General features: G+C 34.5%; 1 protein-coding gene across 1 annotated transcript; it reads right to left on the bottom strand.

The window, feature by feature from the left end:
- Positions 1-2103: 2103 nt before the first annotated feature.
- LOC133179703 (uncharacterized) lies at positions 2104-3395 on the bottom strand. The gene has a single exon (XM_061314396.1). The coding sequence runs from the start codon at positions 3232-3234 to the stop codon at positions 2104-2106; it is 1131 nt and encodes a 376-aa protein (XP_061170380.1). The 5' UTR covers positions 3235-3395.
- Positions 3396-14395: the final 11000 nt, after the last annotated feature.

Below are 14395 nucleotides of genomic sequence, written 5' to 3' on the forward strand. Positions count from 1 at the left end.
AATACTAATTGTCAATTTACTGGCAAATAATGAAACATCTTCCACTTGTAATATGGTTTTAACTGTATTGCCCTTTGATAAGGCAATTTCACCTATTCTTAGGAATGCATGGAACGCAAGCAAGAAAGCTGCCTTATATAAAGCGGCTTCGTAGGAGCTGCTACAGATTACCTGAAGTTTAGGTATTATGACAAACAAGATATCCAATGTAATTGGTAAACGACTATCCCCACCCGGATTTGATCTTTTCATGCCCTGTAAAAGTTTTTGCACCACAAAGGTCTTTGTTGGGTCATTAATGCCATTACTTTTACAATAAAAGCTAATTGCTGTAATATATGACTTGGCTGTCGAATGTTTGTAACCCCTTAATGACAGTTGGGCAATGAACATATTTATGTGCGTATCTGGTGGCGGCCAAGTGAGCGACCATCCTTGTGTCTCGCGAAAATGGTCAAAGTTTTGAATCCCAACTGTGTATGCTTGTGCAGTATTTAAGGACATAGATGCGTTGAACAAGCGCTCTACTTCAACTGAGAGAGTAATATCTGGAATGGCCCCGGGATGGTCTGCGGCTCTGGGTCCGCTGCTGGTGCAAGGCGCCTGAAAACCTCCCACTTTTTGCGGGATATAGAATCAGCAATACAATTACTTTTACCTGGTATGTGATTGGCTTTAAATTGTATATTATATCTTAACAATGCTAGCATTAGTGGCCTAACTAATGACATAATTCTTTCAGACTGCGATGATTGTTTATTTAAAATGTGAACTAAGGCTATATTGTCTATGAAGAAAATGATTTTTTTATTTTGCAATCTTTTCCCCCATACCCACACAGATAACACAATAGGTATCAACTCCAAAAAAGTAATATCCCTTAAAATTGCTGTATTAGCCCAATCTGCAGGCCATTGGAAATAGATCCATTCACCCTTAAAATAGCACCCACAGCCTAACTCTGCTGACCCTGCACTGTCTGTGAAAAGTTCAAGTGTATCTGAAGTACTCCATTCACTATCTGGAAAATACACCACCCCATTAAAATTTTTTACAAATTCAAGCCATGTTCTCAAGTCCTCACGCATTGGTCTTGTTATTCTAATGTGTAAATATGGTTTGTCTAGTCCTCTCATCGCATTGTAGAAACGTCTATTAAATGCTCTACTCCCAGGTATTGCTTTACTAAAAAAATTCAACTTGCCCACTAAAGTTTGTAGTTCGAACAATTTAATTTTTTCTTTGCCCACCCAAAATTGCAGCAGTTGAGCAAGTTCATTAACTTTATTCTGGGGAATTCTAATTTGCATTTTGATTGTGTCAATAAGCAGGCCCAGGAAGACTAAACAAGTAGTAGGTGCTACTGTTTTTTCTAGATTAAGGGGAACTCCAATATCAACACAAACCTTCTGAAAGGTTTGCATAAGGATTTTACAATCTTTAGTGTGTGCCCCACCAATGAAAATAAAATCATCCAAATAATGGTGAATTGTGTCCATGTCAGTTTTATCCCTAACCACCCATTCTAAAAATGTTGAAAATGTTTCAAATATCTTACATGAAATGGCACATCCAAAGGGTAAACATTTGTCGAAAAAGTAGTTTCCATTTACGTACATTCCCAGTAACTCGAAATCACCTGGATAAACCCTAAGTAGCCGAAATGCACTTTTAATATCACATTTTGCAATTACTGCCCCCTTTCCCAGTTTACTTATTGTTTGTATAACTGTGTCGAAGGATGTATACTTAACAGCAGTGTAAACTGGATCAATATTATGATTTATACTGATTGACGGTGGGTATGAAAGATGCATTATCATTCGCCAACCGCCATCAGCTTTAGGAACAACTCCTACTGGGGATATGTGCAAATTGTGTATTGGTTGTCTTTGATAAGGGCCTGCTACCCGCCCCTCCTTAACTTCATTATCTATTTTTTCCTGTAAAACATCTGCATGTTGCACTGCAGATACCAAGTTCTTGCTAAACACAGGAAGACGTGGGCCTGAATATTCTAACTTAAACCCATTAATTAGACCCTCCCTTAAAAAGATGGCCGTGGACTCGTCAGGGTATTTATCCAAGTATTCCATCACTGCATTAGTTCTTATAGGGGAAACGCCCAGGTCCCAAAGGTCTTGCTTGTAGCCCAGGTTGCCTTTTGGCATAGAACTGGTATGGGGTTTGGAACTGCGGTTGCTGACCAGCTGGTCCATTTGCACGAAAGGCACGATTTAAGTTAAGGGAAGTCTGAGCAGATGCTGCTTGGGAACTTAAACAGAGCAATGCAGGGTGCATATCATTGCACTTAAGACAGCGATGTGTATATGTGCATTGAAGCCTGCTGCACTTGCCTTTGTAGTTGTAATCAAAGCACTTGTAATATGTAGATGCCCTTTGATTATTGTATGCTACAGAAGGTGACATATAAACAAGCCACAACTCATTGTCAATTACCCCCCAATTACCATTTGGGTTTATTGCCATGCGTAACCTGTACTGCTCATCATACGTGACCCAACCCTGCGATTTCTCAGCCCCTAATCTCACGTCGTGCAAGTACTTGAGCAATTGCTGCGTTTTATTGGGGTGTGCTGTTAGATAAATGCTAGCGAAAATCAGAAATGCGTCTGTCCATTTGTCAATTGATGTTATTTTGTTTGTGTTCTTTGGTTGTGCAATAATCTGACCCTGTGCATCCATTGATAAAGTTGAAACCTGTAATTTACTTGGGTCCCTTACCAAGAGAAGGGCCAAATTAATATACTCCCCATTAGCAATCTTTTGTTTGGTCGAGTTGTCGACATGATAGCCTAATGATAATTGTGTTGAATTTGCCATAGAAGGTAAACTAGAATTTGGCAAAAACATATCTGGTTGCATGCAAGTATCATTACCAACTGTACCTTTAGAACTGGTAGCTACATCTATTGGAGCAATAGCGTTCATTTCCGGTTGAACTTGATTTGCAGAGCCCGAGACCATTGCTGTCTGTGGTTGTGTTACAGTTACGTTGGTAGATGGGGCTGTTTGAGAGGCTGTGGACAACACCAGTGAGGGAAGCTCTACATGAGCTGAAGTTCCGGGCACGTTGGTCGCTGGGGTTGCTTGAGGCTCCGAGACAGAGGCTAGGACTTGCCCGGGTTGAACCGTAGGCTCCGTTGTCTCCATCCGTGCTTTCTTAGCCCTCCTCCGTGTGGATATGATTGACTTGAATTTTGCTTTAGGCATTTTGCTCGAAAAACATAAATATAATTATTTGACAAAGACTATCCGAATTATTTCACAAAAAATTTCCCTACACGTGAAACTTTTAAATCGATCAAAAATCGATGCAGAAATTAGCCATCGATGCCTCAATTTGCTTTAAAACGCAGTTAAATAATCCTTAAACTTAATCTAAAAATCTTTCAACTTCTTACGACTAACAAATTCAAATAAAATTAAAAGCAATTTTTCTCCTGCAAATTTCGTGACTTTACCAATTTCTCGAATCTTCTAGAAAGGAAGTTGAAATACTTAATATTAGACTTTACCCCAACGGACTACAATTATCCGGACAGAATGACATTAATGAACCTAAATGGACTTAATTTATCCGGAATGGTCAAAATGATAGGGTCACTTCCATAAACTCACATATCCGAGACAAGAGCTCGTATATGTGGTGATGTATTTATGCACGTTTATATTCTGTTGATTTCTTTGAAGTACGCCTTAACAGTGCTGCGTTGTTCTTTTGATGTACGCTAAATATGTAGAAGACAAGACCGGCTCCCGATATTTCATACCAGTTATGGCTTTAGTAGATCTTGTAGGATCTGTGTCGAACGTTACTAAATTTTACGTGGAAGACACCACGTTCTATACTTACCCTAGTGTCTTTTTGTGTAAAATGATGTTATTTTTAATTGTGTTGACAGGTGGATTTTCGGCTCATCTGACCTTAGCTATAGCATTGCAGAGGTATTTAATGATCTGCCGTCCGTTGGGTCCACACATGTCAAAAAAGATATGCAGGATTTCCATCTTGGTTTTATTTATGATTTCCATCGGCTATGCATCTCCGTCGTTAAAATTCATAGGAATATATAAAGACAGATCATTTAATATTACCGATAATGTAACTATCTGTGTAGTGGAAGACGGCAGACAAAGATCTGGTAAAATATACTTAGGGAGTTTGCTATTTTTCTCTTTTATTAACATTTTGGTTACAACTGTTCTTTACATCCCTGTCATCAAAACTATTTATGAAAGACGTCCACCAGGCATGCGAAATCGGGAAAACAATGTTCAAGATAGCAACATTGATATGACATCAATTGAAACAGAAATGTTGAGTGTTAGTAAGAAAGCAGGCAGGAACCATTTTGAACATGTTACTGATGAACCCAATAATACCTCGAGGATTGACAAAAGTCGGAAACAAAAGGCTAAAAAGAATATAAGTGTCATGTTTCTTGTCGTCATTATTGTCTATGTACTTTCCTGTCTGACGTCATTGGTCACACATATCTACATGTCTGCAAACAATGAAAATACAATAGGGTACGTTAGAAATATTTACGCATTCTTTGGTCGTTTAAATCTTTTGAATCACATTGCTAATCCATATATTTACTGGTTCTTTGACCTCAAATTCAGAAATGAATTTCGAAAGTTCTGTTGCCGTAACATGTTGGGATGATAATATTACCATAGTGTAAACAATGGATTGCAATTTCACAATTTGTGCCGCTTCAACAGTGATGGATGTAACGACCTCATTTGTGGACATTACGCCATTGACATTCCTGTCATAATTTACTTTTGTTTCAAAGTCCCTCTCAAATATTTATTCTTTTGTGTTATGTTTATATGATTTAGTAATACTAATAAAGAAACATCCTCAGCTAGTGTATATGTTTGTTCCAAATGTGTTCCAAATCATGACCCTTGGGGTAAGTATGGTGCCCCAATTGGAGTCTTCTTAAAATGCTAAAATAAGTTTTAAAACCGGCACATTTAACTGACAGACAAAAGAAAAAATGGGTATGTATGGAGTATCTAATAAAGGAAAGCAATTAAACTTCTATGAAAACACACGAATTTCCTTGCAGAAACAACGGTATAGAAAAAAAAATGAAGTAAAGAAAGTCGAAAATTAGGATAAAGTAAAAGTGGACAGAAATGCAAAAATAGAAAATAAAAAATATCATCAAAGATATCTTTATTCTCTGACGTCTTTTAAAAAGGGAAAAAAGATAAGTGAAGGCGGAAGAAAAGCCGGAAGAAATGAAAATAAAAATGTAGAACGTATATTTGAAAATATGATTTTTTTAAAAAAAATATCTAGCTTTTCCAGATTTTGTTCTTGTAAAGTTACAACAAATATATCTTAATACGTCCGGACTTCAATTGTAAAAGCTTATAATGTTTCATCGTGTATATGGCATTGCAATATATCGACTCATTAGAACCCTAAAATTCCCCACTAGCTGATGTATCTGCATAGAAGAATACTGCAGTATCACTTTATTATCCACTGAAACTTCCCAGATATTTTTGAGACAACACTGAGAACCCAAAAATGTTTCAACTTAAGATGTCAAAGTAAAATAGACCTTGAAAAGAGGTTGAAGGAAAATTGATTTATTGTTGAGTTTTGGTTGCAAGTGACAATTCCTTCGCCAAGGGCTCGGCATTAGAAGTGAAAGTCTTTTGGACGAGTACTTAAAACTGTTGTCCTGTGTCACTGTAGTCGTCGGTTATATAAAGACCCTTGTGACGGTACATATTGTCTTTTTGTACATATTGTCGTCGGCGACAATATGTACCTACTCTCACTGCACAAACTGTCGTCCATTGGTACATATTGTCGCCGGCGACAATTCCTTTGCCAACCGAGACGAGCCTTTTTTTCTCCTGCATAATGGACGACGAAATGTACAGTCATGCATCGGCGCATTTTGTCGGCGACAATATGTACCGTGAACATTTGCACATATTGTCGCCGATATGTATATTTTTAAAGAATATTGACTAAGGTCAGGAAGAGAGAAAGTTTGACACACAAATACGGTGAGAGACAGACAAATGGACAAAAGGATAGACACTGTGACGTTGTATTTATTTAAGCATTACTCGCAATACTCACAATATTGGGAGAAAAGCTTTTGGTCAGAAAATTGTGTCCAGGATTAATGTAAACCACTATTTTATGCCAAGATACCATGATTCTTGATATATCTTATAAATCAATTTTTATTTTCGTTATATTTATTAGGAGATTGAATGTTAATTTTTTGTTCAGTAGTAATAATTATCTAGAAAATACTTTGCGATATTCTTACACGTGCCGATATAATTGGGATTGGGGTCAACAGTTTTAGCTCACCTGAGCTGAAAGCTGAAATGAGCTTTATTGATCACATTTTGTCTATCGTAGGCTGACTGACCCTCCGTACACTTTTCACATTTTCAGCTTCTTCTCATAAACTACTGGCCAATTTCAACCAAACGTACCACAAAGCATCATTGGATAAATGGAATTCAAGTTTGTTCAAATGAAGGGTCATACCCTCCTTCAAGGGAAGATAATTAAGAATTAATGAAAATTTAGTTACATCTTTTTAAAATCTTCTCATGAACTACTGTGTCAGAAAAGTTGAAACTTATGAGAAAGCTTCATTATAAACTGTAGATTAAATTTTATTCAGTTTATGACCCCCTGGGGAAGGGTGGGGTTACAACAGATAATCTACGTTTTACATTGAAATTTAAAGGAAAATTTTTTTCAAAATCTTCTTCTCAAGAACTACTGGGCCAGAAGAGTTGATACTTATGTGAAAGCTTCATTTCATAATGTTAATTCCCATTTGCTCAAATTATAACCCCCATGTTGGTATGTTGGGACCTCAGTGGTCGATCAAAGACAAAAAAATGCAGGAAACAGAAAATTCAGAGAAATGTGTTAAACAGGAGGAAGAATACCGAGATCAAAAGAAAATCTAAATTTTGTTTTCATTACTTGATATTTGTTTGAAAGCAAAGAAAACAAAGATAAAGAAAGATGGAAGAAAATACTATCGGAAGAAAAAAGATCTAATGCTTGAACATCAGATGTACAAAAAAATTGAAAACCTCCTTGGATATAATTATAAGTGTGTGCTTTTGTTTACCTATAAAAAAATAAATATATGTGTTTTAAGACGAGCAAAAAACAATCTTCTTTAGGTAGTATGTAATATAACAGTAGTGTCAAGATTTATTTTGAATGTTTGTTATGGTACCCTAAATTTATTAAACTGTTCAGATGTATCCAGAGCTCCTACAAAAGAAGTGAAATGATTTTAAAATTCCGCCAAAATAAGAGCCTTTAGTTTAGATCTGGGCGACATCTGAATAAATTTTATACAAGTGTTAAATAATAATTGCAATCTTTTTTCAATATTAGTCAATTGCCCCAAATTATGAATAACATATCAGAATTTTACCAAAAAAGTCAATGTTGAGTAACAGATTTTAATGAGACGCCGGAAAAAACATCCTCGGCCCATAGTTACTACTGTCAAATGATAGTTCATATACCTACTGGCTGGCTGGATTGATTGTTTTTTCTTTTACGTCCCATTCGAAAATTTTTTACTCAAATAGAGACGTCACTATATACCAGTAAAGGGCTTTAAATCTAGACCTATATTCGGCACTCAGGGCCATTGAGCAATGAGGGTTCTTAATCGTGCCAACGCCTACCGTGACAAGGGACCTAGGTTTTTAAGGTTTTATCCGAAAGACCCTTGACTTTCACTTCTAGTGCCCGGCGCTTGGTCAATAACAGTCAATACCTGTGTTTACGTTTTAGGTTTGACGCGGGTCGGAGAACAAGAATCGATCTCGGGCCTCCCGATCACAAAGCGAACGCCACACCACTAGGCTACCGTGACCGGTTATACTACTACCGTGACCTGTTATACTTACTACCGTGACCGTTTATACTTACTACCGTGACCGGTTATACGTACTATCGTGACCGGTTATACTTACTACCGTGACCGGTTATACGTACTACCGTGACCGGTTATACTTACTACCGTGACCGGTTATACTTACTACACAGTAAGTATTGGTCTGATTATCGGGAAAATTCATAATGAAAATCGGTAAGAAATTCACTGAAATTAGAATCTATAGAAATCTATAGAAGACATTCTCTTTAAGGATGGGAGACAACTGTAGAATTAATGTTATACTTGATAATGAACATTTTTTAAAAATTGTCAATTTTTGTGTAAATGCCAGAAGTTTTGAATACCGAAGCAGAATTTTTTTTTTACAAAAATTCCATGTTACACAATGGCTAAGAACGCTAAAAGGCAGCATCAAAGTGATTAATATTGTTTACTGATAACTTTTTCTGGAAGAACGATGGTATTGAAAGAACAGTGATACCCATTCTAAATTTCAGATCTCTTTCTAATGTGAAAAGGAAGCTTTTCATATAATTACTGAGTAAATATATCGCTGAACACGATTCAGTATATTGTAATGATTCTATACATGTCCTCAAAATCTGTCCACGTTGTACATATAAAGCATTATCGCATATTTTTATATATTTTTTACAATTCTAATAATGTAACCGACTATACAAGAAGAAATACAATGGCCACTCTTGTTACGCGTAATGGATTAATATACCATGGATGAGACGAATGAAAAAGTGTAAACAACGTTCAACAGTTCTGTGTAACAAGAAATTTCCTGAACAGGCCTCCTCTTTTACTTATGGTTCCTGGATGTTCTTAATCATGAAGATGAATGTAAATTCTGAAACTGAATGAATTTAGATGCTTCATATTCCCAAATCTTTGTAATTCAAGAAACCAGCACCGTCAGTTGATATATTACCGAGTCTTACACTTTTACACTTTTAACACTGATTATTTTTCTTAAAAATGAAATTGGCGAAGATGACAAGCAATAATAGAATTAATACATCCTATAATCAACATTAATTGAGAATAGGGTGAAGCACCGACCCCCTGAACACACCAGAGGTATCAAAGAAAGTTATTATGAATTGTCAATCATCCGATCACATCAGCCTAAAACTCTCTGCATATATGTTGATAAGGTAAACAGAATAAACCATTATCCAAAACCATTAACTAAGCTAGAATCAAAGATCAAACAATATAAAAAAAAATTACTGAAAATTTGACCCAAAGATATGTTGAAATTTTCAAAAATTATCTCATAATACGGCCAAAAACATTTTGCAATGTTTAATATAAGATTCATTAAAGCCTTGTTACAACAGCTTTATTTGTCTGAAATCTGCCTTTGGTTTACATGGAGATCGTGCACATTACATTGCTTTGCTTATCTCATAAGTTTAGAGACATAGAAATCATATACAGAGAATAATAAAATATTGCTAAATAAATATCAGATGCTGACGATGTCGGACAGGATGAGGGTATCACATTTGTCACATTGTTACTTAAAAACGTTAGTCTGAATGATAGATTGTATTTGCTGACAATGTCATTGTATCGACCATAGTTCTTACAAAATGATGATTTTAAACGAGACTGTTGATATTCTTGTTTCATCAGCTTGTTTGTCAATAACTTGCTTCGTTTTAGAAATTTTTCATACGTAGAGCATGCTCTTGCGTATCGAATCATTTGAGAGATATAAACCTCATATACAGGTTATAAGGGTATATTGCTGCATAAGTAAGGGAAGTTGACAATTGAAAAGTTAAAGTCAACAAGTTTATCATAAAGCTTTGTTGTTAAATTACCATTAAAGTTTTTTTTCTAGTAAAATATCCAGATATGAAACAGATGTATCAGACTCTGTGGTATCTTATTTTCAAGCTCACTGGGATATATCGTGTCGACATATGAATGGAAATAACCATTGTTAATTGAGAATACGTTGTCGATATATCTACATGTGTAGTTGAAAGCCACAGCAAGAGATATCTTTTTCTCATGCATAAGATTTTGAATAAATTCTGCTTCATATGAATACAAAAATAGGTCTGCTAATAAGAGGGCGTAATTGGTACCCATGGGAATTCCAAATGATATTTGGAAGACCTGGTCTCCAAAAACACATAGATATTGTCAATCAGAAACTCAAGCATCTTTTTAATATCATTCTCAGAGTACTTGTGTGTACAATCAGATTTTTTTAAAAACAAAATGTAATGTAAAAAAAGAGTTGTGGTACGTTCCTTTTGTCCATGTTGTTGCTAGTGTTTTGCTTATAAAGAAAACAAACGGTATTTAAAGGTTTTACGTACCTACGTTAACATGATTATGGTTTTATATATTAAACAAGTGAAAATTACTTTGAATTCCGCTTTTTAAAGAATAATTGTGTGATTATATTCCAATATGAGAGATGCATGTAAGGTCCAACACGTGACGTTTATTTCTTTTTTTTTTCATATCGTTAACGCACTTAATATTATGCAGATCAAATAATTTATTAAATTGCAATTTTAATGTTTAAATAGATATGTGACAATATTCTATTGCAGTTTTACCAAACCTTGAAGAAATAATAAAAACATGACTGAAAAACAGAACGAACATGCTTAATTCTGAACATGTACAAATAAGTTGTGAACAGATAATAATGTGTTTTATATGTATATACACTGGTAGAAAATTAAAATAAAGTCATATGTGCAAATTATATAGCGAACAAACAGAACTGCGGAATTATATTAAACAAGTCCAGGGTAAAGTTGGAAATGAAGCAGACAATCTGTATCTAAAATTAAACATACTCTTCCTCGAAATTTGATCATTTATTTAAAATGACAAAGAACCTAGCACATATTTCCCTGAACAAATATCATCGCCCACTCAGACGTATATTTTGGTAGAGAAAGGAACTATTTTTGTGTCAAAATTCCAATATAATAGATACTGTTTTATCTGGAGGTCTCATTCTGAGGAAGGTAGAGAATTCTTTCTTTGCTTCCACATTCAGAGATGGCAGATGCACAAACTTTGTCCGACGAATACTCGGAACAGCTTTTTCCGAACACCATTATACAACTGATTGGGGCTATTTTTGGTATATTTGGAAACTGTGTTGTTATTTTGTTCTACACTAAATATGTAGAAGACAAATCGAGTTCCCGGTATTTCATACCAGTTTTGGCTGTTGTAGATTTTATGGGATCTCTGTCGAACGTTACTCAGTTTCACTTGGATAACACCATGCGTTACATCTACCCTGGTGTATTTTTGTGTAAAATGATGTCTTTTTTGATCGTATTTACCGGTGGATTTTCCGCTCATTTGATTCTTGCTATAGCGTTGCAAAGGTATTTGATCATATGCCGTCCGTTTGGTCATCAAATGTCCCCTAAGGTGTGTAGAATTGCTATCTTAATTATATTTCTGATTTCTATCGGATATGCATCTCCAATTTTGAAATTCAGAAGAATTTCATATGAATTCAAATCATTTAATGTCACTTTAAATGCTTCTCTATGTCATATCGATGATGGAACCAAAACTTCAAGTGTAATTATTCCATATCTAGGAGTTTTGCTTTTCCTCTCATTTATCAACATTGTCATCACATCTGTTCTTTACATTCCTGTGACAAAAACCATTTATGAAAGACTTTCATCTGCCAGGACACATCCGAAATCTAATGTAATAGATGGAAAAATTAGTACAGTATCTAAGGAAACGGAAATATCGAGTGTTAAAAAAACTACAGATACAAAACAGCCAGCGCAGGCTAATAACGAATCCAGTAGTACCTCTAGGAAAAAAAGAAGCCAAGAAGAAAAAGCTAAAATGAATATCAGTGTCATGTTTCTTGTTATCATTATTGTCTACGTAGTTTCGTATCTGACGTCACTGGTTACACACATCTACGAATTTGTAAGCACAGAAGAAATAAAAGGATACAAGAAAAATATTTACTTTCTCTGTATTCGTTTTCAACTACTGAATCACATTGCCAATCCATATATTTACTGGATTTTTGACCTCAAATTTAAAACTGAAATTCGAACGTTTTGTTGCAGTAACTTTTTCAGAATATAATCTTTGTTAGATATGAACACTTAAATATATCTGCACGATTTTTTAAAGGCTTTTACTTGTAGATAATAAAAAATCCCTAGATTATTTTCTCCTTTATATTTGTCTTAAATTATTTAATGAAGAATAATAGAGGAACATTTATTGTTCTGTGTTACATATTGATTCCTCTTCCTATATATGTTTAGTATCTATTTGTCAGATTAACAGTCATGAAGAGGACAAGTTATTTGGCTCATAATTGATGTTTTTATGTGTCTGCAAAGAAGAGATTCATATCTTATATGAAATTAAGGATTGTATTTAATTGATCCCTTGATAAAATGACATCTGATTCTTACACTTGTTCTACGGTGAATTTAAATGTATTTTCTAATGATTTGGTTAGAAGATTTAAGCTGGAGTTTTATTTTTCGAAGTTGAAACAACAATATAAAATTGAATGAAGAAAATTAAGAACCTGGATTTTTATAATAGATAATAAGCACGCTGTTCATTGAAATAAAATATGAAAGTAAACATTTAGGGTATTGATTGTGTTGACAGTTTACCAAAAAATGTTCAATGCTCTAATGAGGTAGAGAGGGTTTCATTTCATTTTAAATATTTTATGCAGTTGTTAATTACGTCATGGAAAATATATAGGCCCGTTCATTTTTGAAAACGTTTGAAAATAATGAGATGAAAAAGAAAAAAAAATCCTATAAATAACATTGATATTTAAAAAAAAAACTGATAGAAGTATACCTAAATGCAATTAAATATATTGACAGAAACTGCAGTCATGTTTTATTCTATAATTTTCTGCTGTCCATAAAGGTCTGGGTTATACAATGATATTGTGTTCAAGGAAAACCCGTTGAGAGGAGATATTTTAAAGATATGATTTGGATTTTGCCAGAAAGCATTCTGTTCATGCTCGAGACGGAGCCAAAGGTATATGCAAACCATTTTTTGTTATTCTACCTTTATCTTGGTTTAGGTTCGTTAAGTTAAAAAACCATTGAAAAAAAATAAACAGTGATTATAAAAGTCCTTGCACTCTTTTTTAATCTGCAAAATCAATTTTTATATGAAAAATATAAACTTTTCTTTCTTAAATCAGATATGTGGACAAACATGAACAAAATCAAAGGAATAGTGAATATTTATTAATAAATTATAAAGCTTGAGATAACTTATCGACTTCATTTTACGCCCTTTACACATTTGCTCATCGAATAGACGTTAATGTTGCCCCGTGCCTAAGATTGCAACCTCTTGGCATGTAGAATATCGTTTGTCTGGATTTCGAAAAAGAGTAGTTCACTGGGGGCCGCCAGAAAAACCAAAACCTTTAAAAAATCGATCATATACACTTCATTTCCCGCCAAAACATGGTAAAAATATTGCCTATTCTGCGTTATGCAATGATCCATCAATCGATCGTCCTGAAAAAATATACATGTCCGCCCTTTTCTTAGTTTTTTTTAGCAGTGACATTAAAGAATTGTCAGCATTTCCGTTTACTGAAGTTGAGAGTACCTACGAAAATAGGTCAGTATTTGTTCAAGTTTTGCAGCATCAGAAATTGCTCAGGTTTGAGAGGCCATAAAATGGGAATTTCGGTCCCTCGTTTGGTTTGGTAGCGATTCTCGCATTAATTGAAAAATACAAAACAAATATATTATTGATGTTTTACGTATATATTCTCAGATATACTGCCTTCGAAGTTGATATGTTTCATTTTCAAGTAAAACAAACAAATGTAGTTCTCTGATATACACCGAAGTACAAGAACAGTTAATGTAAACAATATACGAAAACAAATTTTCCAGGGATACAAGTTTTTTTTCTGATAAAATGTGAACTACTTCAAAATCAAGAGCGTTTATAAATTACATGGTACATGACCTGAGAAGGTCTAGCTTTCGAAATTTCATAGTTTCAAGGATAATTATTTTACGATTTAAGAATGGTAAGTCATAAAAAAATTTCAATAGTAGGTCACTCACGGTGACCTTAATCGGGGTTGTTACACTCCATAATCAAAATGTATATTAATGAACTAGTTTGATGTTCCTTTGACTGCTCAGCTGCGTTAAGGAAGGCCTGAGTTCACATTTGTGTTGCACCGTATGGGAAGTTTCATTGTAACGACATTTAAAAATTCAAAAAGCGACAAAAATTAATTTTACCACATGATGAGGCGTAAATAACAAATTGCATTTATTTATTTTATCAATCATTAATAAAGGCAAGTAACATTTGATAACAATATTGCCGAGTAATTAGAAGCAAAACTTGTCTCATAAATGACGTCATTAGCGTTGACTTGACGC

Source organism: Saccostrea echinata, unplaced genomic scaffold (genome assembly GCF_033153115.1).
Source record: "Saccostrea echinata isolate AGI-Se365-2 ecotype Australia unplaced genomic scaffold, CSIRO_AGI_Sech_v1 ptg000005l, whole genome shotgun sequence".
In the NCBI taxonomy this organism is placed as follows: Eukaryota; Metazoa; Mollusca; class Bivalvia; order Ostreida; family Ostreidae; genus Saccostrea; species Saccostrea echinata.